The sequence below is a fragment of the Solea solea genome, chromosome 13 (assembly GCF_958295425.1).
Source record: "Solea solea chromosome 13, fSolSol10.1, whole genome shotgun sequence".
Lineage (NCBI taxonomy): Eukaryota > Metazoa > Chordata > Actinopteri > Pleuronectiformes > Soleidae > Solea > Solea solea.
In genome coordinates, this window is record NC_081146.1 from 27110642 (window position 1) to 27136828 (window position 26187).

A 26187-nucleotide genomic window follows, 5' to 3' on the forward strand; every position below is an offset into this window, starting at 1 on the left:
TGGATGTGGGGGATCTGGTCCCCATCGGTCTGGGGGGTACTGTATTCAGTACTTTAATGAGGAGTTGGTCACCACTTTTGAAACAATAATAGCTTCCACACTTCTTGGAAGATTTTCCTCAAGGTAATGGAGTGTTTCTATGAGAATCTGTGTCCATTTATTCTGAAGCACATTTATGTGGTCAGGCACTGATGTTGGCGAGAAGGCGTGGCTCGCAATTTCTGTTCCAGTTCATCCAAAAGGTGCTGGTGTTTAAGTCAAGTCATTGAAGTTATTCCACATCAAACCATGTCTGTATAGTCCTTGCTCTGTGCACATGGGTCATGTTGGAATAGAAAACGGTCCTTCCTCAAACACAATGTTGGAAGCATAGCATTGTCCAAAATGTCTTGGTATGCTGAAGTGTTAAGATTGTCCTTCACTGGCGATAAGGAGCCGAGAATTCAAATACATAACAGGTGTGGTCCAATACTTTTGTCCATATAGTGTAACTTTCCCTCTACACTTTTGTTTTCATTCTTAAAAATGTTTCAAAGAAAAGGAAAAGCAAAAAAAGAATTCACTTCTTGAACTTTTCATGGCCACTTTTTCACCATTTTACCATCATCTGGTTTCATTATTGTAATGTCGCTATTGTAAACTGACATAAAACATCATGTCTCCAGTTTTTCCAGAATTTCCCTTTGTGACACAAAATCACTGCTACACTGACAAAACACAGAGACCTGATAGATTAAATCAGTATTGTGTGATTTGAATGTAATAGACATTCGTTTATAGGTAAGTTAAGTACTAAAGTTTTAAAAAGTGCTGGTGTTGATTCCATATGATGTCTTTTTAACATATATATTGATATATTTGGATAGTGTTTTTCATATAATATTTTGTTACGGGTATTTTCTTGATAGTAAAAGTTTGATTCATAAATATGCTATGTGTGCAAAATCTTATTTTCAAGTAACTACTTCAGAGTCAAATAATGAGAGTGGAGTAAAACATGCAACATTATAGGAAAAATGTCCACATATACTGCAAGTCTACATACTCAAATATATTTACAGTAATGTGGAAACGTGGAATCACTTAACACGTATCACTTTGTTCAGTCCCATACATCGTGACACGGGGCAGATAACGGTGTGGACTGTGGACTGAGCTTTATTTGTAAACTTCACGATTAATATGCACTGGAATTGTTTTTGTAAAACGATTTAAAAAGTACCTTTTTAATAATAATTATAATAATGTATAAAACCCCTGAGTTATGTGAAAGCTATAAAACTGTTGTAGAAATATTACAATTGTGTTGAACTGTTATTACATAACATTATATAAGTTTGATGATGTCAAATAAACATCCAGTTAACGGAAAAAAAGCGCGTGCTGGGGGAGCAGCTTCAATAAAAATACCAATAAAAATTTAAAAAAAAATTAAATAAAAATTCTGATAATAAGCAAAATAAGGATGAGGGTATTAAGTAATAACATGATCTACACAGTAGTAATTCTGAATATATGTATATATATATACACCTATGCAAAATCAAACCATTAATAATCATATCTACAGTTTCATTTTGTACAAATAAATGTCAGAAGATTTATTTTGGGCCCTGCCCCTGCAGCTTCCCTTCCTCCTCTGCACTGATGGGTGGTGTTACAAGATTAGACATGGGCGCCTGCTAATCAATAAAATGTGGTGATAGTGTGATAAGACTGCAGCCAGTTTAGGGGATGAACCAGAGGAGAGTCATGAGAAGTGTTTTAGACGCCAGCCTCCTCTTCCAAATGTTGTTCTCCTGCTTTTCCTCTGCCGTGTCCTACTCTCTTTATTCCTCCTCTTGTGAATTGCAGGAACAGTTTCATTTAAATGGAATGCACAAGACGGGAGATGTGATTCTCGGTGGACTTTTCAAACTCCACTTCTTTGCTGCCGAACCTGACCTGTCTTTTACCTCAGAGCCACAACAGCCTGATTGCTTTGGGTGAGTGAGTTTCACAGAAACAGAACAAAGCAGATGCAGATCAAGACTGTACTTTTGACCGTGTACTGCATATGTACATTTTGTTATTATGGTTGAAGTATTCCTCAGACTGAATTCATAATATGTTGTTGTAGCCTTGCACAGTGACATTGTAATGAATATTTTTTTGGAGTAAACACTTGTGTCATGTTGTTAGTTTTGATGCTACAGGATTCAGAAAGGCTCAGACCATGGCCTTTGCTATTGATGAGATTAACAGAAACTCTGATCTGCTGCCCAATGTGACTCTGGGATACAGTCTGTATGATAACTGTCTCCAACTACGAATTGGATTCCGTGCAGCACTGTCCTTAGTCAGTGGTCAAGAGGAGCAAGTTACATTAGAGGAGAACTGTGTGGGACCGCCTCCAGTCCTAGGGGTTGTGGGTGATTATACCTCTACAAATACTATTTCCATATCCACGGTCTTAGGTTTGTACAAAGTGCCTCTGGTAAGTTCAACTCAAAAACTGTGATTTCATTTCAATTTTAGAAATGAGTTATGGGTAATTAACTTTGAAATGTTTGAATAAATCATTTTTTTTTGTCTTTTGCAGGTGAGTTATTTTGCCACATGTACCTGCCTGGGTGACAGACAGAAGTTCCCATCTTTCTTTAGGACGATCCCGAATGATACTTTTCAGGTGAAACTGAATCTACAAAATCAAACACATTAAATAAATCATGCATTAGAATAGTCCTGTCTGTGTATATACACTGCGATGTAAAATATACCCTTTTTGTATCACTAGTCATGTAATGTGTCTATTTTTTCTTTTTTTTTTATTTATTCTTAATTTAGCCAGGAAGGTCCCATTGAGATACAAGATGTCTTCTTCCAGAGTTGTGTGGTGTCAGATATATACAACTTAACAACAGTGATTAAACATGATTTAAACATGTTTGATGAACCTGTTTAGCATGATTTCTAGTGAATGATGATTCCAGCCTGTGCACTAATCCCTCTGCTCTGTGTCCACATAGGTTCGTGCAATGATTCAGATTCTAAAACGCTTTGGATGGACTTGGGCAGGTCTGCTCATCAGTAATGATGATTATGGAATCCACGGTGCCCGAATCTTTCACTCTGATATGGGTCCAGTGGGTGGAGGTTGTTTGGCGTACACAGAGATTTTGCCCTGGGGTGACGACCCTGCTGAACTCAGGAGAATAGTGGATGTGATGAGGAAATCTACAGCTCGAGTGGTGATTGTGTTTGCACATGAGAGTCATGTGATCCAACTACTGGGAGAGGTATCTACCTTGATAACGCTGCTGCTGAGATGTTTCTTAGTTCAGCTACAAAAGTCAAGTAAAAGTATATGTCATCCATTTTATGGAAAGACAAAAAATTGAGCTAGTATTAGGTCAGCCTAACTCATGCACAATAATGTATATAATTATATAACATGGAAAGAAACAGCATCATCCTGTGTTCTTTGTTTAGAGCCATGTTAAATATGTGGTATAAAGATTTGAACTTTTTTTTACTGCTTACTGCTTATTGATTCTGGGCTTTAATGGTTCTCTTATTGGTTCTTTTTAGGAGAAAGAATTAAACAAAATGTAATGATAAACATTTTCTTTCTCAATATTAACATTTAGGAAAACTGAAACAGAGATATTTTCATTTGCATTTAGCCTAGAAATTGCACTTCTCATTAGTTATGTCTGATGTTCACTGTATGTTTTGATCTTATGACAGAGTAAGTAGATAGTTTTTCTTTATTCAAATGTGGTGCATAAAGCCGTTAATAGTAATTATGAAAAGTAATTCACATTTCCATATTGTCTGCATGCTGTTTCTGTAACATTCTTACCAGAAGGGTTTTGAACCATTTGGACCTGATTCAGACAAAAACAAACAAACTTGTGAGCACAGCACATCCATTTTGTGTGAGGTTTTTGTTCAAATATAAAACAGAAAAGAATTTGTCTTCGGCATTGTGCCAGCAGTGTGTGAATGGATATGAAGGATGAGTGATAGAAAATACTTGCACATAGATGCGCTGTATGAAAGTGTGAGTGAATGGGTGAAGTGTAAAGCAGCTTTGAGTGGTCATTAAGACTAGAAAAGTGCTATATAAATACAGACCATTTACCATTTAAAGGATAGTCATTAAAATAAAAGACAATTGTAAAAAAAAGAAAGAAAAGAAACTTTATTTGTAAAGTCAATTGTTGACTAATCAAATTAACAGGTATTTGGTATCATGTTAGCAGATACCAAATACCTGTTACAGATAAGATACACTTATTCAACTGATAGTGACATATAACTGAGTAAATGTCAGTAGAGTAAATTGTGCTTCAAGAGTTGGTTTATAAATTGTAACCCTAAAGTGCCTATATTAAAATGTAATTACTTATCTGACCTGTTCAGGATTTTCCCCGACCTTTCGCCCTATGTCAGCTGGGATTGGCACCAGAGCCCCCATGATCCTCATCTGAGGATAAAGCAGTAGTGAATGAATGAATGAATGAATGAATGACTTATCTGTTGATTGTTCCAGCATCTTATTTGTTGAATATCTACTTCTGATTAGTCTGTCACTTGTCAACTATCCTAAAGGTGACTGTCAACAGAATACTAGTTGGAAAACTACACTCACATGTGTCAGAACCATATAATTAATGTCAAAAACAGTAGAGTACACTAGATATAAAGAAGTTGCTCCTGATTATCTGTTGAATCTGTTGAAACATAAATCACAGAACTGTTAAATTGTAACAGAAGCTAAGAGAGGCAGATGATTACAGATCATCAGATGAGGAAACCCATTTCGGCCGCTTGTATCCATGATCTTGTTCTTTCAGTCACTACCCACAGCTTGGGACCATAGGTGAGGGTCAGAATGTAGAATGGCTGGTCAATTGAGAGCTTTGCCTTTAGGCTCAGCTCCTTCTTCACCATGACAGACTGATGTAGAGCCCACATTACTGCAGGTGCAGGTCTGTTGACCTCTCGCTCTAATCTTCCCTCACTTGTGACCCCGGGATACTTACACTCCTCCATTTGGGGCAGCATCTAACTCCCGACCCAGAGAGGGCAGTCCACCCTCTTCAGGCTGAGGACCATGGTCTCGGCTGGAGGTGCTGATTCTCATTCCAGCCGCTTCACACCCGGCTGCAAACTGCTTCAGTGAGAGTTGAAGATCACAGCACGATGAAGCAGGACCACATCATCTGCAAAAAGCAGACCCAATCCTGGGCCCACCAAACCGGACTCCCTCAATTCCCTGGCTGCATCTAGAAACTCTGTCCATAAAAGTTATGAACAAAATCAGTGACAAAGGGCAGCCCTGGCAGCCCTGGAAGCGGACCCGACTTACTGCCAGCAATGCGGACTAGGATCTCCACCCCATCTCCACTTGGCGGTGCACTGCTTCCCCCTCCTGAGTCACCGGATCGCTGACCAGAATCTCCTCGAAGCTGACCAGAAATTGTTTTACATGGTCTCACCAAACTCCTCTCACATTCAAGTTTTTGCCTTAGCGACCATTGAAGCCGTATTCCGCTTGGCCTGCCAGTACCTATCAGCTGCCTCTGGAGTCCCACAGGCCAAAAGTACCTCTCTTCACCGGAATCATGTGGCCGCAGGTTCAACAACATGACTAAAAAGTCGATCATCGACTCATGGCCAAGGGTATCCTGGTGCCCAGTGCACATATGGACACCCCTATGCTTGAACATGGTGTTCATTATGGACAATCCATGGCAAGCACAGAAGTCCAACAACAAAGCACAACTCGGGTTTGGATCGGGGGGCCGTTCCTCCCAATCACACCCCTCCAGGTCTCACTGCCATTGCCCACATGAGCATTGAAGTTCCCCAGCAGAACCAGAAAATCCCTAGCAGGAGCACTTTCTAGCACCCCTTCCAGGGACTCCAAAAAGGGTAGGTACTCTGAACAGCTGTTCTGTGCATAGGCACAAGCAACAGTCAGCTGTTGAACTGCAACTTCATATAACCACACATACACTTAATGTCTGTCAGACTCTATTATTATTATGTCTGTTTTTTTAAGCTTTTGTTAGGAGGGTCTTAGAGGAAGCTTACTTACTAGGACAAATACAACCCAGGTTTGTGTATCTACTGTGGAAACTAGAGTACACTTTACTGGTGTGAAAGTATGACTTGTATACATGTTATAATGCAACATTCAGGTGGTAAGGCAGAATGTGACAGGCCTGCAGTGGATTGCCAGTGTAGACTGGACGTCAGTTGCTGTGCTCCAGACGCCTGACCTCATGCCGTATCTGGGTGGAACACTGGGCATTGCCATCCGTCGAGGAGAAATACCAGAGCTTCGTGATTTCCTGTTACAAATACGACCTGACCTACATCACAACACCACTCATGAGAATTACATGGTGAGAATGTGTTTCTGATTTGGTATTTGTAGGAATAATACATTGGAATTGATTTTAAAATGAACTACATTACAGGTGAATCAGTTTTGGGAAAACACTTTTCGGTGTAGATTTGAACCACCACCAGCAGATTGGGCAGAAGCTGGAGGAGAATTATGCACTGGACAGGAAGCTATAGAGGATGTGGAGAGTGAGTTCTTGGACACTTCAGACCTCAGGATAGACTATAATGTGTATAAATCTGTGTACGCTCTGGCGTATGCTCTTGACGACATGCTGCAGTGTGAACCAGGGAGAGGACCATTCAGCAACAACACCTGTGCTCATTTACAACGACTGGAGCCATGGCAGGTGAGATATCACTTTACACTTGAATCTTAATTTCAAATAAACCTTTTATATTTCTTGTGGAATGTAAAGAATAATAGAATAAACTAGAATACTAGGTGGTATTAAGTTATCATAACACAGGAGTAATCCTTTCAGTTGTCCTTTCAATTGTCATAGATGATATATTACTTGGAAAAAGTCAACTTCACCACAACATTTGGTCATCAAGTGTCATTTGATGAGAATGGTGATGCCATACCTGTATACGACATCATGAACTGGGTGTGGCTCCCTGATGGAAGAACGAAAGTTCAGAGAGTGGGTGAGGTTCAGAGGTCAGCCTTCAAAGCTGAAGAACTCACACTGGATGAAGACAAAATCTTCTGGAACTTTGAATCCAAACAGGTTAATTATTACTTTGTTAGAGTGTACTATGTTTTTGCTTTTCTAATTATACATTAGTCTAACAGATATAGATGTTTCTCCACACAGCCTCCTCGGTCAGTGTGCAGTGAGAGTTGTCCTCCAGGTACCCGCATGGCCAGAAAGAAGGGGGAACCTGAGTGTTGTTTTGACTGTGTCCCTTGTTCTGAGGGAAAGATCAGCAATATGACTGGTGGGTGTTAAAGTCTTAAATGCCACAGTTCAGAGATGTTAGACAAACATGTATCTCATCACGTTCCCTCTTTTCTCAGACTCCATGGAGTGCACCAGTTGTCCAGAAGATTTCTGGTCCAGCCTGCAGCGTGACCACTGTGTTCCTAAGCAAACAGAGTACCTCTCCTATTATGAACCTCTGGGTATCTGCTTGACATTCACCTCACTGTTGGGCACGTTTATCTGCATTGTTGTTCTGGGCATCTTCATCCATCATCACAGCACACCTATAGTTCGTGCCAACAATTCAGAACTCAGTTTTCTTCTCTTGGTTTCACTTAAATTGTGTTTCTTGTGTTCCTTGCTCTTCATTGGACGACCCAGACCGTGGACTTGTCAACTGAGACATGCAGCATTTGGCATCAGCTTTGTGCTTTGTGTCTCATGTATCCTGGTGAAAACCATGGTGGTTCTGGCTGTGTTCAGAGCCTCCAAACCAGGAGGTGAGTCCAGTCTCAAGTGGTTTGGTGCTGTGCAGCAGAGAGGGACAGTTCTGGTTCTGACTTCTATTCAAGCAGCAATCTGCACTGTCTGGCTTGTCTCTGCTTCACCAATGCCTTATAAAAACACCCAGTATTACAATGACAAGATAGTTTATGAGTGTGTAGTTGGGTCCACAGTTGGTTTTGCAGTTTTACTTGGTTATATTGGTTTACTGGCCATCCTCAGTTGTTTGTTAGCCTTTTTAGCAAGGAATCTTCCGGACAGTTTCAATGAGGCCAAACTCATCACTTTCAGCATGCTGATCTTCTGTGCAGTGTGGGTGGCCTTTATCCCTGCTTACATCAACTCACCAGGCAAATATGCAGATGCAGTGGAGGTATTTGCCATCCTAGCCTCCAGTTTTGGCCTCTTGGTGGCGCTGTTTGGACCTAAATGTTATATAATCCTTGTGAGACCAGAGAGGAACACAAAGAAAGCCATCATGGGTCGTGGCATGGGTTCAGAAAACCCAATTTAATAATAGTTTCTGTCCAAACTAAATAAAATGGATAAATAATAAAATGATACATAGACCTATTTTTCAATCTTCACCATGATGCAGTGAAGGTGTGCTACAACTAGATTATTCTTGGAATTCTTCTCACTTTTTTATTTTCCATGTCTGTGAACAGTTCATTTACTTTCTGCTCATATAGTGCACGAAAAAAAGACTGAGGTGACAAAACAATTGATTTTGCTTGAACAGACTCAGCCATTATGAAACAGTCCTCTGTGAATGAAACAAAACAAGTCCTCGGTAAAGTGCCATGAATACAGGAAAATAGTGGGGTTGTATTGTTGAGGAATACAATACAACATTGTAACAATACAAAAAAGTTGTTTTTGTTGTTTTTGACTAGCTCCTCACCTTGACCTTGTCCTCAAATTTTATAACTCAGCATTTCCTTGAAATAGCGCTAACCCGATATCCAAACTCTGTGGTCATGCCTGGTCTAGGGTGCGATGTGCTTGTCTGTGAGTCCATCATATCACAAAGTTACGCTGTGAAAGATCAAGGCAGTTTTCAGGGAGAATTTTGAGAGACAGGGAAAAAGAGGGGAGAGAGCCGTGTCCTCTTTAATGGGGGACACAATCTCATATATTTAGACAGACCAAATGTCAAATGAGAGTTGTGACCCACATCACAAAATCGGACTTTTAGTTTCAACTAGGGGAGGGCGATAATACGATAAAGATATGTATCAGGATAGTGACTTCCGCGATATCAATACAAAAAAAAACATTTGATAGGACGTTTGACAAAGTCAGCCAACTTTGTTAGGAAACAAAAAAGAGCGCTATAAAAAATAGACAAAGCAGGTTTGGGTGAATGAACAAACTCAGCCCCTCCCTCGTAACCAAGTTGCTACCATGCTTGCAACCTGTAGAGTGGTCAGAGCCAGAGTGGAGTGGCAGTCAAACGTCAAATCCTCAGTAACTATTGGACACACTACCTCGTCAGTATGGCAGTTTTTTGGTTACTTAAAGTCCGACTACAGTCATGCCAATGTCGCCTAGAAATACAAACACCAAGAGCTTATTACTTATTATCAACAAACTTATTCGACCATCTTTGTCGCTCACACCCCCCGGATTAGACACGCTGCACGGCACGGCCATCAACATCATCCGCTGCTACATGTGGAGCTACACAGACCGCCCTGTTGAGGTTCTCCCCAACAGTGCCGTATGATAAAAAATCTAAACGTTACAAAGACATAACTGAGACAGTGACTTATCACAGAGCCCAGGACATGCTTCCAGTCAGCATATTTGAAAAGTTTGGTTTTAAACATCTCATGAACGTGCTTGACATGACTATTTTCCTCTGTGTGGTCTGACTGATAACTGTAGTGATTAAAATAAGAGGAAAGTTTATGAGTTTGAGTATATTATTTTTTTTTATATTATTCATTTTTAATAGGTCATGAAAAATGTTCAATAATTATCAATATCGATCGATATGATGTAGTTATATTGTGATATGATTTTCAACCACATTGCCCAGTTCACCACTGGACCAGCTGCAAACCACAGGCAGCTTTTTACACCACTGATTATGCCAGACTGCCCTCTGCTGGTCACAGTGCAGCATTTCAGTATTACAATATTATCTGGAAATTTATATAAGGTTGCTTCACAAATAATTTAAGAAATACAACGTATGGATGCACTTTTAAATGTTTGTGTTATGGGTCCTAAGGATGAAGAACACAGTAACAAAGTTTTCATCTGTATTAATCACGTAAGAGAGGAGCAATGAGGACACGGTACAACTATAGTTTTCTCCCAGATTTCCTCTTTTTCTTGAAAAATTGGCACAGAACAGTCACCTGTTCTGTTCTGTTCTGTACTGTAAACTGAGGTTGGAGACATTGGGATTCCATGTAAAACAGAAGCAGACGTATCCTACAAATAAAACTTAAAAAAGGGGAAAATAATAAATCCACTGACATCATCATATTTGTAATTTAAATAGTTACCTCGCATCGCAGTTTCATCTAAAAAAACAAAACAAGCAAACAACAAAAAACAAGTTTACTCCACACTCCATGAATAACTTGTAAAACACGTTTATTTCTGATCAGATTAACAGCTGACTGGATAGATTGAGAAGCAGGATTAACATATCCTGTTTTTTAGCCTGGTCTGGACCAGATTTACCGCATAGAATAAATTGCTTGAAACCATTGCTTTCGTGCAACTGATTTGAAGCTAAGTTCAGCCAGGATAAGCAACATAGCCCGACTCAATCCCTTGTCCTAGTTTCGTGCCACAGGCGCTATAAATCACGGTATCAAGTGTATTTTTAAACAATAATATACAACATTTTTGAAAGCTTAAATCAATGTTTTGTTTGAATCTTAAAAAGTGTTGTTTGAAAATATTGACAGAAATCTAATTCCATACAATATTAAATATTAACTTAATTTTTGTTTTTATCAAATACAAATATCGGTCGTCATGAAATCATCAGAATTAAAATAACACTGGACCACATGTAATCACATTAATAATTAATGCAGGTAAATAAAATGAAGGTAAATACATCTAAAACCTCCTAAAATGAACTAGTTGATTTGATATTGAAAACAACACATACATGTCGCAGGCAGTTTGCGAAACACTGAAATTAAAACTGACATTTTCAATTTCAAAACATGATATGTTACTTGCTTATCACCTCGCGGACCACTAGGGGTCACTCGCGGACCACACTTTGAGAAAGGCTGATCTAAAAGATCACGAATAACACGTAAAACACGTTTATGTCTGAACCCACTGACAGCTGACTGGACGGACTGAGCAGCAGGATAACATATCAATCACCATGGGAACTTATGCATCATTGCTTTTGTGCAACCAACTTTCAGCCAGGATAAGTAACATAGAAGTTTAAAATGAGTGTCTTACTGCGTCCAACCTCAGCAGCAATGGCACGCTGCGAGAGGCCTTGCTGATGCAGCTCAACAATCCGACCGTGTTCAAAGAGAGAAAGCTTTTTTTGCCTTTGCCATCAGGAGGTCATGACAGTGTGGATACCTGACAGAAAATGGCACTAAATCCACATTTTTTGCAAAGATTTAGGCTTTTAAAGGCTGTGGTCTTAAAGTTTTTATCAGCTGATGAACAGCCTATTTCAGTTTAATGGTTGTTTGCAATAAATTGCTTACTAATTTTTTTTCTCACTCCCATTTCTTCTTTTTGCATTTTGAAGCACTACTTAGAACCTTCTTAAGATCCAACAGTGAGTGCAACATGTAAATTCTTGCAATTTTTCAACTGAAATGTTGATCAGGAGTTTATATTCAAATTCATGACTGAAATCAAACTTTGTCCAAAATACAACACAATCCTCACATTTCAGCCATTGTATCCTTGACAGCGGAGTATACTGCCATGTCCTCCCCTTCACCTTCACCTTCATCTGGGTTTATTTTTGTCTCTGCATCTTCCTCCATGACAGCCTCTTTGCCCTCCAACGGCTCATGTTCCTTTCCACCGTCTTCTATGTGCGTTGTAACTTTTTTAATTTCAGTATACTCAGTCTCTGTGGTCTCTTGGTTTTTTGCTGCATCCCTTGGAGATTTTCTCTCCAACAGTGAAAAATCAATGTTGGCATACTCCACATCTGTTGGTTCACCACTGGGTTGGAGGGCCCTCCTTTCCACACATTCATATTCAGCTTCCTCCTGGCTGTGCATCTGATGATGTTCTTGTGCCTGGCCATCATATGTCTGTAAGGTTAAGTACGGTTACAATTATAGGCAGATGAAGTCCAACAAATGAGCAGAATAATGATGTTTTCTTAAGTCAGAACCATTGTTCTAGGGTATTACTCAACTTCTAAAATCAAACAAAAGTTAGATGTTTTTTATTTTATTTAACATAACCATTTAGATAATTATAAAGGTCATTATATGTGCTTTCATAGCACATAGCATTAAAATGGAAAGTGATCAATATAAGGTCAACATGGTTATGACAGTATTTTAACTCAAGTCTATATGTCTGGAAGTTCCAAGGTGCTGCAGACTTCTTTCATGATGTGAAATGAATTTAATTGAGTTTGATGAAGGCAGATCATTGAAGTTAAGTTTGTATAAGTTGACTGACATAAGCTGTTAAGACTTTGTCATGTTTAAAATGGCTGTAAATTAAAATGTTATATGGCTGTGCAGTTGCCATCAGTGTTTCATTTTGACAAGCTTTGTTAGTCTGATGATATATGGTCAATGCGTTACTTAATACAATCATTTTCTTTCATATAGCCTACATTTGTGTTCCTTATTGAGTGATTAAATGTGTTTAAAAAATAACAGACAGATACATAAAATTTCAAGTGCCATTATGGGATGGATAGACCGCCTCTGGCCATTGTTCACATATATAATTTGTGTCTGTCAGTCTTAATCTGGTGGGAAGACCCCAAGGGCAGAGCTGCAATTCTAAACATAAATACCAGTGGATCCTCTTGATTGGTAACCATCTCCAGAGTCTCATCAAGAATACAGTTGCTCTGCTGTTTTTTTCTACAAGAAAGAAAGAAAGAATAAATCAAAATATACTTTCAATGTATTTAAATCAACATTGTCCATGAACAAAACTTGTAAATACACTTGTGAGATTGATATTTACCTGTGGCGTCTTTGTACCAAACAGCAAATGGTTACGTAGAGAATGATGCCAGTCAAAAAGGCAACGATGGTTTGCAGCCATGGAAACTTTTTAACAACTGTCATGAATTGACCTGTAGTCAAGAGAACAATGAAAATGAACAAAGTGGAACATAAAGAGTTAGCTGTAGGAAGCTGGATTTGTACATGAAAAACATTATGTACATGAAATACCTCAGGCAATAAAGTATTGATTTACAGTGGCACTAAAAGCTACGGTCACGGAGCTCTGTAATAATGTAGCAAAAGGGTTGTACGTGAAAAAACATACCCTCTTTGTATGATGGGTTTATGCTGATGTTGAGGTTTTCTCTTGCTTCCCCATTTTCATTGCTACTGACACACTCAACAGAAATATTTTGGTGGCCTTTCACAGTCAGGATCAGGAAGCTGTTGACCGTGTAGTTTGACACAGTGACAGTGGTTGAATACTCTGTATAGTTTCTCAACAGCGGCCATTTGATAGCAGGTAAAGGTAAGCCCCCACTGATACACACACAGGTTAGTACATCCAACTCAGCCTTACATCCTGAGGCTTTGAAGATCTTTGAAAACCCTGTAAGCACATGAGCACGAACAAAATCAACAAAATGATGATGAATATGTTAAATGTTAACACTTCATCTTCAGAAATACTTGTTCTGTTTACTTACAAGTCACAGTTAGATCAGCATTTATAGTCATGGTTGTGTCTAAGTATTTTGTTGAACAGACGTAACGACCAGAATGGTCTGCTGTCACATTTGGGATGATGAGCGTGGCTGATCCAGTGTCAGTATGCAGGTCAGTTCCAGGTAAGCCAAGCTTAGTCCATGAGATAAGAGATGGGGGGAAACTGTTAGTGCTGCACGTGAGATTCAGAACATCTCCCTTCTTCACAGTCGTATCTCCAGTGATCCAAGGTTCTCTCACATCTGTCAAACAAATCACTCGTAAAATTATTTGAATTAGAAATAAACGTACATCACATACATATGTCACAGATATGCAACCATTATACTGTGCATCCTTGTGTATATACTGTATTTTACAATGTGCTGCGCTCCACAGGCAATTTCCCCCATAGTGGGACTAGGGCTAAAGGCGGGGTCACACCCTGGGCAGGTGGCCAGTCCATCACAGGGCCACATGGAGACAAACATCCATTCATAGTGGGACTAATAAAGTATTATATCATCTTGACTGATACATTGTGTTTTAAAACATTTCACTGGGGAGTGCTACAATCTTAAGAATTTAACAAACACATTATTGTTCTAAATTTGCCAGACAATGACAATGACGCAAGCGTCACAAAGCTTTGTTTAGAAACACATTGCACTTTGATAATCTGATACGAATAATTCACTATATCTAAAAACATATAACCAGACAGAGTACTTACAGATTACTGTTACGTTGACATATTTCTTTGGGGTGTCAATCGGATGTATTACCCTGCATATGTACAGTCCAGAATCTTCTGCAGTTACGTTTGCGATGGAAAGAGTAGCAGTTCCACTCTCCTTCACCTGGAGGGTTTCAGCATCCTTTTGCTCATAATTTTCTGTTCCACTTTGAATGTCATAGCCAGAAAATTTAGTCCACAAGATGAGTGATGGAGGGAAACTTTCAACACTGCATCTAAGGTTCAGAGTCTGACCCTCCTTCACACTTGCATCCTCAGTGATTCGAACTTCCTTCACATCTGAGGTACAAAAACACAGTTTTACATCAGCATCACTGAACTCCTCAGCTGTCAATCATAACTTTCATGTAACTTCATGTATGTTGCTGCCATTATCGTCTACCTCCCTCCTTTCTATGTCACTTCATAATTGTTGCTGTGGACATGTTTCCCTGGGGCCCCAAAGCCTCTTTAAACTTCTCTGTGTTGCAACAGAGGAGGCATTTATTCATATAGCCCAACATCACAAACACAATTTGCCTGGAAGGGCTTTACAGTCTGCACAGTGACAGCCTCTGTCCTGCACAAAAGCCCTTGTACCAGAGAAACCTCGGGAAGAGCCACAGAGGAGGAAACCCTCTTGCAGGACGCACAGACGTGCAGTAGGTGTCACATGACAAAGCAGACAATCTCCTGGGACCCTGAGCTGAGAACATTATTCCACAGCAGTCACAACTTTGTGAACAAACACTTGAATTGACTGATTGATTATCTACATACTGCTAGAACATGAACCAACTCCTCGCTTTATTTGTAATGTTAACAAACATTTGTGCCCAGCCATGGCAAAACCAGCAACAAGTGGGCCGAGGGACATTGTGAGTTATGAAAGTGTGATTTCTAACGTTTCCATCAATGTCAATGGCCATTTGAATGTAGGCACTCCTCAAACTGCTTAAGGGAGAATTTCAGCCTCAAAGATTTACAGAAATACAGGAAAACAGATGACACAGCATGGCATGAGTGGACACTGATGTGAATGGCAGCTAGTATTATCCAATCTGTGAACTTCCTTTAGCCAAACCTCAACATTGTGCTGACCAAATAGTCTTGATGATAAACTCGTCTTTTCAAGTCTTGAAAATGGGAGTTCCGATTCTTCAGGGGGACATCATTAGCATTTGGCACTCGGCAACAATACATGAACCATAATGCTCATTTGCTTCATTAAAAACAAGGTGACGAGCATAAAGTAGTGATGCCAAAGGTTTCATTTGTAACAGCAGAAAATCATAAAACTTCATAAAACTTCAGAAGTGGTTTGAGGACAAATGCTGTCACATACAAGTATGCATAATATCAATCTATCCTCAGGACAATTAAGAGTTAATCTGTTCATCCATTTGTTTCCACCGCCACCATATTAACAATGAACACATGATTTTTTTTGGAAAGTTTAAATCTTGATCTTTGATTCACTGTTACTCTTGACTATGTTTCCTCCCTTAATACCTGTCATTCAAACACAAACACACAATGACATGTGTGTACAGCTGGACTGATTAAAAACATCAATATGTTCTCAGAAATGAAAATGAGTGTGTATTTGAACACAGACTTCCTTAAACCACTTCTGCGGGTGAAGAACCACATGTTCTACTTACAGGTCACCATCAAAGTCACAGTCTCCTCCGTAGTCACGTCTCCTGTGAAGTTGATCTTACAGGTGATGTTGGTGCGATGATGTTCAGCTGAAGGGTGGAACGTTAGAGTTGAACTGTGTCTCTGTTTTTCAAACTTGGAATCTGTGCTGTTCCCTGTGATGTGGGATTCATTCTTCCCTGCTCCACTCCAAATCCAGATGATTTTAGGATCCGATTCCAAGCAGAGACTGGGAGCAGTGCAAGACATGTAGGTCAACTGTCCCACTTTCAGACCAGAAATCTTCACTGTGGGCCTCTGACTCAGACCTGGAATAAAACAGCATTCCGCTAATGGATTCTGGTGAAATGTACTTACATTTAAAATAAAATATCAACCTTTATATTTACATTTTGTAGTTTCTCAAATGGCTGATAAATGTCAAACATAAATGTAGGTACCAATATTTGTTGTATCGGCTGTAGATCAAGATAAAGAAAGACAGAGCAGATTGTCATCTAACCAGAGGGTTGCTAGTTTGATGCTGGTGTGCTGATGTGTCGTTGGGGAAGATATTGAACCCCAAATTGCCCCTAAGGTTGTGATGTGTGAGAGTTGTGTGATAGAAAAACAGCACATGGGTGTGAATAACGTGAGATGTTGAAAGTGTGAAGTGCCTTCAGATAGTACTGCATAAATAAAGGTACCATACCTTACCTTTAACAGAAACCATTGTCCTTGGAGCAAACGTGTATCCCTTTAAGAGATTTACCCTAAGTTGATATGAGCCAGAATCGGACACTTTCAGGTTACTGATAATGATCGTGCAGTTGTTCCTCACGCCAGGCTTCAGCAGTTTTACACGTCTCCTAAACCCAGACGGAATCTTTGTGTTGACCATGTTAGATTGGAATATGGTCTCTACATCACTACATCTCCGCTTAATTGGTTCACATTTGTACCAAACTAGATTGTTGGGTATAAATGTTTTGGGTGTAGTGAAATAACACGGGATCACGACACAGAGTCCAGCCACTGCGGTTATTTCCTTCCTAGCAAGAGTGATACAAAATTCAGCAGAACAGGTTTTCTTTCCCCACTCTGAAGCACCTGTTAAAACAAAGCAGGGACGATTAGTCACAGATTTTACTGTGTCCTTTTTTCAATTCTACATGTGTGATGAGCAGGTTTAGAAGAGGGAAACGTAATGTAGACAAATATCAAACTATTTTGTACAGACATTTAACAAATAAATACAATGAAAAGTGAATACCTGCATGGATGATTGTCACAGAGAAAAGAGTTGCCCACATGAGAACAAACATCCTCATGTCTGTGCTTCTTCTTCCTCCACAGTAAAACTGTACATGACAAATACAGAAACTGAACCAAAGGAAACTCCACAGTTGATACTGTCATCCTAAAACAGGATGTTCTGAACGTTCAGAAATCCCTTAGTTATGAAATAAATTTAAGCCCTCAGAAACTTTTAACTCTGACAAACTCATTCAATCGCCCCTTCCTCTCTCCCACTCTGGAAAAGTGGAAAAAAAACAGGTGAAGAAACAACTCAAATGTTTTTAAAGCATTATTGAAATATTGTCTTGTACCTTTCTCTGTATTGTCCTCTCTGTTGTGATTCTCATATGAAGTGACTTCTCTGTTTCTGCCATGAAACTTCCTGTCATAGCAGTTCCAGGAAGTTTCTCAATCCACACTGTAACAAAATGTCCTGTTAAATTACAGTAAACTACTGGCAGCTACAGCTTGAAACTGTTATTCTACAGTGTACCTACTGTGACTTACAACAACAGTTTAGTACCTTTAAGATATTACAGTACTGTGCTGTATGTAAAATAAACATTACAGTATTATACTGTCAGCTCTTTGGTTGCAGTTATACTGTTATTTTACAGTTCCTACAGTATTCTCCATTAACAACTTATTACTGTAAAACTGTAGAATGTGATCTTCACAGTGATATAAACTAATGATTTCAAAAATTTAAATGAAAACCCCTGAAATAACAATAATAATAATAAAAATAATAATAATAATAATAATAATAATAATAATAAATTAAAATAGCTATCACAGAAATGGCTCAGACAAGAGATGGCCTTACAACATTAGGCATTTTTTAAAGCTGAACATTTTCAGTATCTACAAAATCCATAAAAACACCATTATTACTTGGTTGTCAGAATTTTTTCTTGAACTATGAAAAGTAATGGCTAACATTACATTCATTAAACTTTGTATTTTCCTCCCCGGGTCAAAATTGACCAGGTCTGGTTTGACTGTTTGCAAAGCATAGAGTACAAATTATCAGCCAATTCAACTTCGATTTAACCTTACTGCTAGTTTTGGTCATCCATCAAATTTTTTAGTAGAGTGGCCACATGGGGATTCACCGTTGTTGCCTTTTTGTGGACCAGCTTTCCTGTCTTCTTTGACACCACCTTCCCCTGGCTGGTCTTTCTTCCCCTCTCAGGATTAATCCCAATGAGGCGCCTAAAATGTAATAATAGAGAAAATATATAAGATAAAGATCATTTGCATTTAATATGGAACCCTATCACATTAATTGAATAAAAAAAAAATAGGATGTCTTTTTATGATAATGACCCCTGTGTCTCATAATTATGAGAGAATCATCTCATTTTGATAAACTATTTATGAGAAACAAAACATTCATGATTCAGGATTACAACAGATCAGCTGTTGCCATTATTACAGTATCTATTAAACTTTGATTTGAGGGTGGCATTAGGAAACTTTGTCATCTTTGGGAAAGTTAATCTTTGGCAAAGTTCAACATATACATACTTTATGAAGACTGTATTTCAGGCTCCTCAACCATTGTGTCTATTGTCAACTTAAGAAGAGCATTTAGCGAAGGACACATTGCTCAATAAGAGCACCACAGAGAGTGACATGGCCAGTCTGAACAGCCCCATTCCTTAATTAAGATATGTGCCAAAAGGAAGCAGGCTATGCTTTGATGTGTAGGCGATAGGTGCAACAACAACTGTAAAAGTTAATATACCAGTATGGCTTATAATAAATGACAATTCAATATTTCTGAACAGAGCTGGGAAGAGGGGTAACATACTCATTTACCTTTGAACAAATTCCAGTGTCCTTGCATCTTCTTCTTGGTAGTGCAGGTTGAACACATAGTACGTGGCAAAAACTGCAGCAAGCCCTGTGATGAAGGTTTTTTGGATGCCTTCACAGATGACCTGGCTTTCGATGCTGATCATCCAATGTCCCAATGTGACTCCACCACCAGCAACTGATGCAGACAACAGTTAGGGAAAACAAATATGGGTATAAGGGCCTTATATGAGCATAAGATGTTCACAAAAAAAGCCATCCCTCTATTTTTTTTAAAGTAATGTTTTGTGCAACTTGATGTGTTTGTGTGGCATTAAAGCTATTTGTTGTTGTTTAACTGGTGTTTTAGGTCAATACACACACATTGAACCGTAGTGCTAAGAGGAAGGCTGGACAGAAATGTGTTCGATGTATTCATTGCAATGTCTGTGTATTTTGCAGAATAACACACTAAAGACACAACATACAAAGTTACACTGAGTCTCTGTTCAAGTGTGCAACACCTATCCTACATTTTCTACTGTATTTATATCAAGTATCATAAATTATCTTATTGCAAATCATTAGTTTCCACAACTTGAGATAGCAAAAAGAATGATGAGAGAACTAAATCAATGACAGACCATGTTAAAACTTAAGTTTAGGAGACGGTTACAGAAAGAAAAATTGGACAGATGGAGACACAGAAAGACAGACTGACTTTGTTCTATACTCCATGTCATGTTTTTATGACACTTACCCATTAGAATCAGTCGGGGACTGGTTGGGAGGGTCAGGGTGTGCTCAACACCGGCTGCTGTGGCAAACATCTGTAGAACATGGACAACAGTATCCAAATATTAAGAATGGAATTGCATGTACAGTCGTTGTAGAGACGAGAAATATTGCTAAACATTTCATCAACAACAATTGATCATCTGGCGTCGCTTGTCAGGAGCAGGTCTCTTGCTCTGGCTGATTGCACTTCCTCTGGCATTTTATCCCATGGGACTTCAAAGGTTTCATACCACTTACTGAATATGTTGGCTGATTGTCTTAGGCTGTGCGATGTACATGGTTTTGATGGTTCTGAAGAGCTTGACAGGGATGAAATGCTGGACAGTGAAGATGAAGAGCAAGGCAATGGACAAGAGAGTGAAGTGCGACTTGTATGTGTTGAGTCACCAGGCAAGATTTATAGATTCTAGAACACATGGAAATAAAATATATTATTATTTCACAATATTTGCCACATACGCATGCAAACTCTTATCATAAACACTAGAGATTGTGAATTCGTATGGCAATTCCATTTATTGTTTTGAATAGACAATAGAAGTACTGCAGCTTTAACTGGACAGGAAAACACTATATTGATAATACTTACCCATTTTTAATGCCTCCAGAAGTTTCCGTTGCTGGATAACAGGCACATTTCTGTTGTGCACGATGATCTGTTGTGATCTGTTGATATGTTGTACATATTTGAGGTCCTCTGTTGATTCCACACCCGAAACTTCAAGTGCTGTGATGATCTGTTTTTGAGTATCCTCAGACAAATTCTTGATGATGATGACCTTTATTTCATCACCAATGGATGACATGAATCTAAAATGTTGGGACAGAATGATGAAGAGTTAGCAAAGATATACCCCAAACTGAATACTCAGGCAGTGGGTCGTGATCAAGGAGCTCTGCTTGACTGACACAGTAGTAGGCTTTCTGCATTGGTGAAGTGTGGTAAGCATTAATCTCTGGTTGACGAACAGCCTGATATACCAGTGATGAAGTACACGGCTGAATTCTTATGAATGACAGCCTTTTTGATTCTTCCCACTACAAGGCCATGATCATTATGACCTACAACAACAAATATGTTGCTCTTATATGTTGTCCCTTTTACTGTCACATCATGACTAATAAGGGTATTTAGATGATCAAAATTAAGATGAGCAATTGACTGTCTGATCTCATCATTGTCGTCTCCCACAATAAATTCAGTTCCCTTCTCTACCACAACAGATATATCACATGTTAAATGTCCTGCATTATCCAGTTTAGTTACATTCTTTACATATTTATGGCGATGAGTGTGAGTGCGAAAGGCCGAACACTTAGAAAAAGCTCTTGAAAGATGCATTAGGCAGACAACTATGAGTTTGCATGTGCCTGACATGTGCAAATGTATTCCTGCAGGTTTTACCACATATGTTGCAAGTTATCATGTTTTCACTACAAGCCTTCACAGCAAAACAATCTTTAAAATACTCTGTCAAGAAAAAAAAATCATTGCATCAACAACTAGTCAACTAACGTATAGCTACTGTATATTACATTAGTGCATATTTGAAGCTACTTTTTAGCTTTTTGCATAAACCTGGATAACAAGCATCTCCCTATAAACTCCCATAAACCGTTTTACTTGAAAAAGTAAAACAAATGGTAAAATAGAACCTTGTAGCCCACATTATTTAGATCTGACAACAAATCAAATGCCCAAGCCAACTTATGCTAATTTAAGTAACATGCTTCAACAGAAAGCTAAACTTGTGTCCACATAGTTGCTAAATGAGAGTAAGGTATGCTAGTGTAACCGGGTTATACTTTAACCCGTAATACTTCCATGTAAATATGTTCAAAAAAAAACTAAGGGTCTGGGATCACCACTTGAAATAGAATAAAAATGTGTGTCCTGGTTCGAGATTTTCTTAAAGAGGACACAGTTATGAATTGAGTGAACTACATAACTGATATCTCTTTGACTATGGAGAATGATTGACTTCACACACAGAAACTCATACAATTGTATTGTCTTTTTGATATCAAAATTATTATTTGAAAAAATATATATAGATACATAGATTAAAGAAAAAGAAAGAGAAAAAAAAAAACACAGTTGGCAACTTGTATAAAACTTCCCTAACAGAAATGATAGTAATAAAAAAATACTCTGGCCAGAAATTTAATTTATAAATTTGCTGCAGCAGTGGGCCCACTAATGTATTCGTGCAGTTAGTGTTGAGCTAAAAAAAAAAATATTTTGAACTCCGTGGAAATCCTTGGTGTAGGAAAAATCTTACTGGCTGAGCAACCGACGTTCATCCAGAACCCAGGCCTGAAGTCCAGAATCCCGCCTGTAGCTTGACCCTAATCTTCTTCCCCTCCTTGCAGGGTGACTCCGTCCCTCTTCGCTCAGGTACGGCGCTTTTCCTCGCTCGCTCGCTCTCTCTCGACACACACACACACACACCAGCCGCGCTAATGTGAATATAAAATGAGTGTCAGACACCACCATAAAAAGTCCACTCAAATATTTCCACTCATATAAGGAGCTGACCTATATGACGTCATTCTCCTTCAACAGTCAGATCGGAAAGAAAAAAAATATAACAAGCTCACACTAGACCCTCTTACATCTTGCTTAACACGTAAAAAGAAAATTAGAAAACAGTGCATAAATGACATTCAACATTTTACAGAATTATTTTAACACTCACGGTAACATTTGAACAATAGAGTATCGCTATATTTGTTTTAACGACACCCACCCTTCTCCGTGACAAGCTAACTAGCTGCTAACTAGCTACTGACGAGCCAGCACAAACGCATCACAAAAATACTTCTATTAAACTCGATTAACAGATTAACAAACATAAGGCACACAGACTTACCTAATGTGAATATAAAATGAGTGTCAGACACCACCATAAACTGAATACGCTGCAATATTTCCACTCATATAAGGAGCTGACTTATATGACGTCATTCTCCTTCAACAGTATATAACAAGCGTATCCCAGAAACCACCTGGTGGACTTGACCGTAAACTGCCCGAAACTGCTGTAATTGTTAGAAATCATAACAAGACAGTGAAAAATAATATAATGGTGCCTGATAGCAGTTTAAATTGAATGAATTAACCACTTCATCAACAAAAATACAGTAATCCTCACTAAGGGTGGGTTACACTAGCATGCGGCACATACTTTTGACTGTCAATGAAATGTTAATCCAACACAAAATCACATTAGCATTATGCTGATTTTTGCAAGATTATATTTACCTTCGGAGAGAACGGTGAGGAAAGCAGCAGGTGATGTCCAGTTTGGTGCTTTCAGCAGTCTGGATGAAAACTCATTCTTCATCTTCTTGTTATTGTGTCCTCAATCTCAAATAAAAACACTGATGTGTTCGCCTAGTTTTAATTTCACGTATTTTTTTTGTTTTGCTCAGATGAACTATTAAACTGACCGAAGATCAAGTCTGATTTAAAAAAAAAAAAGCGGAAAAGGATAAAAAAATACTATATTATACTGTAAAATGACAGGTAGCTTGCTGTAAATTTTAAATAAATACTGCTTTTTACCGTAAAATTTTACAGGAGCTTGCCGTTAATATTTTGTTCCTCAAAGACATCAGAATTTACAGTAGTCAACTGTATTAATGGAAAACAGTACACTACTGTGCAAAATATCCAGTATTTTTACAGTCATTTGTTACAGTGCAGGGTCTGGATCCTCTCAGGTGATGAAGGAGATGACTGTCGGCTGTGCTCATGTGTTTTTTTGTTTTTTTTGTCAGTTCTAGTTCTAATGTTGTACGAGTTTATTAGTTTTTCTTAGTATGTATATGTTTTGATGGACCCTCTTGTTAAAGGTAGGGTTGGACATCCTGGAAAAACAGTTTGATCAGGCTACATTGGGAATTCAAAAGTCCAAGCCTCTTTCTGTAGATTTCCCTCCGAACACGGACACGGACACGGGTTCACGAGCACTGCGCAGCATCACTAACGTTCGGTACTTTTGGTGACGCAAACTTTTTTGGATACTTGTTCAAATGTGATGCCGAAAAACTATGGAATTAGATTTGTGTCAACATTTTAAACAACACTTTTTAAGAAACAAAACAAATATCGATTTAATCATTCAAAAATATTGTATTTTATTGTTTGAAAATGGTCCACACAGAGAACATGTGCTTTGTTATTATCTTTTTCAGTTCACTAGCACAACAGACTAAATAATGACTAAATAAGTGCATTTTATTAGTTTATACATATTAAAGGGTTTGGTTATTGTTTTCATTTGTTCATGTAAATTATGCTTATTTTTTTTTGCAAATAAAACTGTTGTGTAAAGAACAAAGTAAAAAATAGTTGTTCTGACAATAATCAAATGTTCCATGTGTGTTGATTTGACTTTATTTATGTTTGCATGGAAAAGAAGGCATACAACATTGCATTAAGTGTAAAAGAGTTGTTTATATTATAAAAGCATATATTTGCTGAACTGGTACTGTCTAAGACTGTTGATATGCAGACGCTGCTAAACCCTGACCTGAAAAAACTACATATATGTATATATATACATCTTTATATATATATATGTGTGTGTTAGTGCTGTCTGTCAGTTAAACGTGTCATTAGCGGCGTTAACGTAAACCCATTTCAACACCGTCAGTTTTTATTGCAAGATTAATGTTCTTTTTGAACAAAACAACAGACGACGCACTCCCCACATCCAAGTCATGATGTCTGCAGTGTTAACAGCCAAGGCCTGGTAGACCCCCGAACCGTAGTAAGGAGACCACCGAAGACCGCAAGCTCCTTTTGCTCGGATTAGCTCGGATTAGCTCGTTACGACAACAACACATTAAACCACAGGACTCTGTCTGCGTTGAAGCTCTTTATTCAAACACTGCAGGCTGATACACAGCCTCTCTTATTATTGTGCGGCTCTCACAATAAGAGGAATAACACAAAATATGCAGCGTGACAGAGATGTTGTCTCAATAAAAAAAAACATTTACACAAAGAAAGCTGATCCACTTTTCTATGTTGATAAGAGCATTAAAATCAGAAGAAATAATGGGACATTTAGAATAGATCGGTCCTGACAGCTGTGCCGGCAGCGTGTGAATGGGTTTAAAAGATGAGTGATAGAAAATGCACTGCACATTGATGCACTGTGTGAAAGTGTGAGTGAATGAGTGTGAATGGGTGAATGGTAAAACTGTAGTGTAAAGCAGCTTTGAGTAGTCATCGAGACTATAAGTGTTATATAAATACAGACCATTTATATATACATAATATATATATATATATGTATATATACATATATATAGATATATAGATAGATACCTAATCTGTATATATTTACAGATTAGGTATCTATTATTTCATATTTCTACCTAATAATGAATAAATAAAATAAAAAAGTAAAATAGTAATGCCACGATGAGGCATTCAGGAGCTGGCTGTTGACTTTGTTCGTATGCTTATGTGCATATTGTATTTGAAAAATGAAGTCAGCAGAACAACGTAATTAAAATGAAATAGCTGGTTGACACTTGAATTAAACTTCAATGAAATTAAGCTCTAAACTGTTTGACGAGCTAAGGTTTAAAATGTCAACTATCAAGCCTTTTGGATTAGGGTTAAGGAACTGAGTGAACCCACTCAAGACTATTTTAATCTTTATTTAATATTTAATTACGACTTTTTTTTTGTCAGATTGGAATATTCCAGTGGCGAGAGTCTTGATTTTTTGATTTCACAGACTCCAGAGGCAGAATAACAGTGAGACAGAAAACTTTCCAGAATGAAAACAATAACAGTGATGCGACTTCTGACAATGGTCCCTTTACTTAACTTCATGTAAGAAATAGTTGCGATGCATAAGCTCTAGTTACATACAGTATTACACTGATAAGCTGAAATCTCAGGCCTTCTCCTTTTAATTTCCAAACTCAGACTTACAACACACAACTGTTTGGGTGTGACATCATCGTCGTATATAAAGTATCCTTATCTTCTTTTGTTTATCGTCATTGTTTATTCAACCTGGGGTTCAGGCAGAGAGATTCATTTAGTAGACACTCATGGTGTCATTCTGTTGTTTTTTATGTTGTAGACTATGAACACTCCAACCTCCCATGGAGTTACCACAACCATAAGAGTTTTGCTGCTGCCTCAGTGACTTTGATCAGTTCAAATAAGGCTGCGCTCAGTGCATCA

At 38.4% G+C, this 26187-nt stretch overlaps 3 protein-coding genes across 5 annotated transcripts; 2 read left to right on the plus strand and 1 right to left on the minus strand.

Annotated features, from left to right (window-relative positions):
* The first annotated feature begins 1875 nt into the window (after positions 1 to 1875).
* Positions 1876 to 3583, plus strand: LOC131471333 (extracellular calcium-sensing receptor-like). Its single transcript, XM_058647830.1, has 4 exons — positions 1876 to 1985; positions 2182 to 2476; positions 2582 to 2668; positions 3009 to 3583. Exons 1-4 carry the CDS (start codon positions 1876 to 1878, stop codon positions 3378 to 3380), a joined length of 864 nt encoding a protein of 287 aa, XP_058503813.1. The 3' UTR covers positions 3381 to 3583.
* A 702-nt stretch (positions 3584 to 4285) lies between these two features.
* LOC131471959 (extracellular calcium-sensing receptor-like) lies at positions 4286 to 8686 on the plus strand. The gene is made up of 5 exons (XM_058648788.1): positions 4286 to 6398; positions 6474 to 6749; positions 6906 to 7133; positions 7221 to 7344; positions 7424 to 8686. Exons 1-5 carry the CDS (start codon positions 6276 to 6278, stop codon positions 8344 to 8346), a joined length of 1674 nt encoding a protein of 557 aa, XP_058504771.1. The 5' UTR covers positions 4286 to 6275; the 3' UTR covers positions 8347 to 8686.
* Positions 8687 to 10417: 1731 nt separating this feature from the next.
* Positions 10418 to 20706, minus strand: LOC131471957 (sialic acid-binding Ig-like lectin 16). 3 transcript variants are annotated; one of them, XM_058648787.1, is made up of 15 exons: positions 20560 to 20706; positions 20208 to 20376; positions 19933 to 20002; positions 19197 to 19371; positions 18488 to 18587; positions 17684 to 17790; positions 17347 to 17434; positions 16791 to 17183; positions 16097 to 16402; positions 14430 to 14732; positions 13699 to 13959; positions 13317 to 13601; positions 13008 to 13119; positions 12832 to 12901; positions 10418 to 12106 (listed from the first exon to the last, which is right to left on the minus strand). In XM_058648787.1, the coding sequence occupies exons 6-15, from the start codon at positions 17759 to 17761 to the stop codon at positions 11726 to 11728; spliced, it is 2277 nt and encodes a 758-aa protein (XP_058504770.1). In that variant the 5' UTR covers positions 17762 to 17790; positions 18488 to 18587; positions 19197 to 19371; positions 19933 to 20002; positions 20208 to 20376; positions 20560 to 20706; the 3' UTR covers positions 10418 to 11725. The 3 variants fall into 3 exon arrangements, with proteins under 3 accessions (XP_058504770.1, XP_058504768.1, XP_058504769.1); XM_058648785.1 differs by having other exon boundaries at positions 18432 to 18587; XM_058648786.1 differs by lacking the exon at positions 19933 to 20002 and having other exon boundaries at positions 18432 to 18587.
* Positions 20707 to 26187: the final 5481 nt, after the last annotated feature.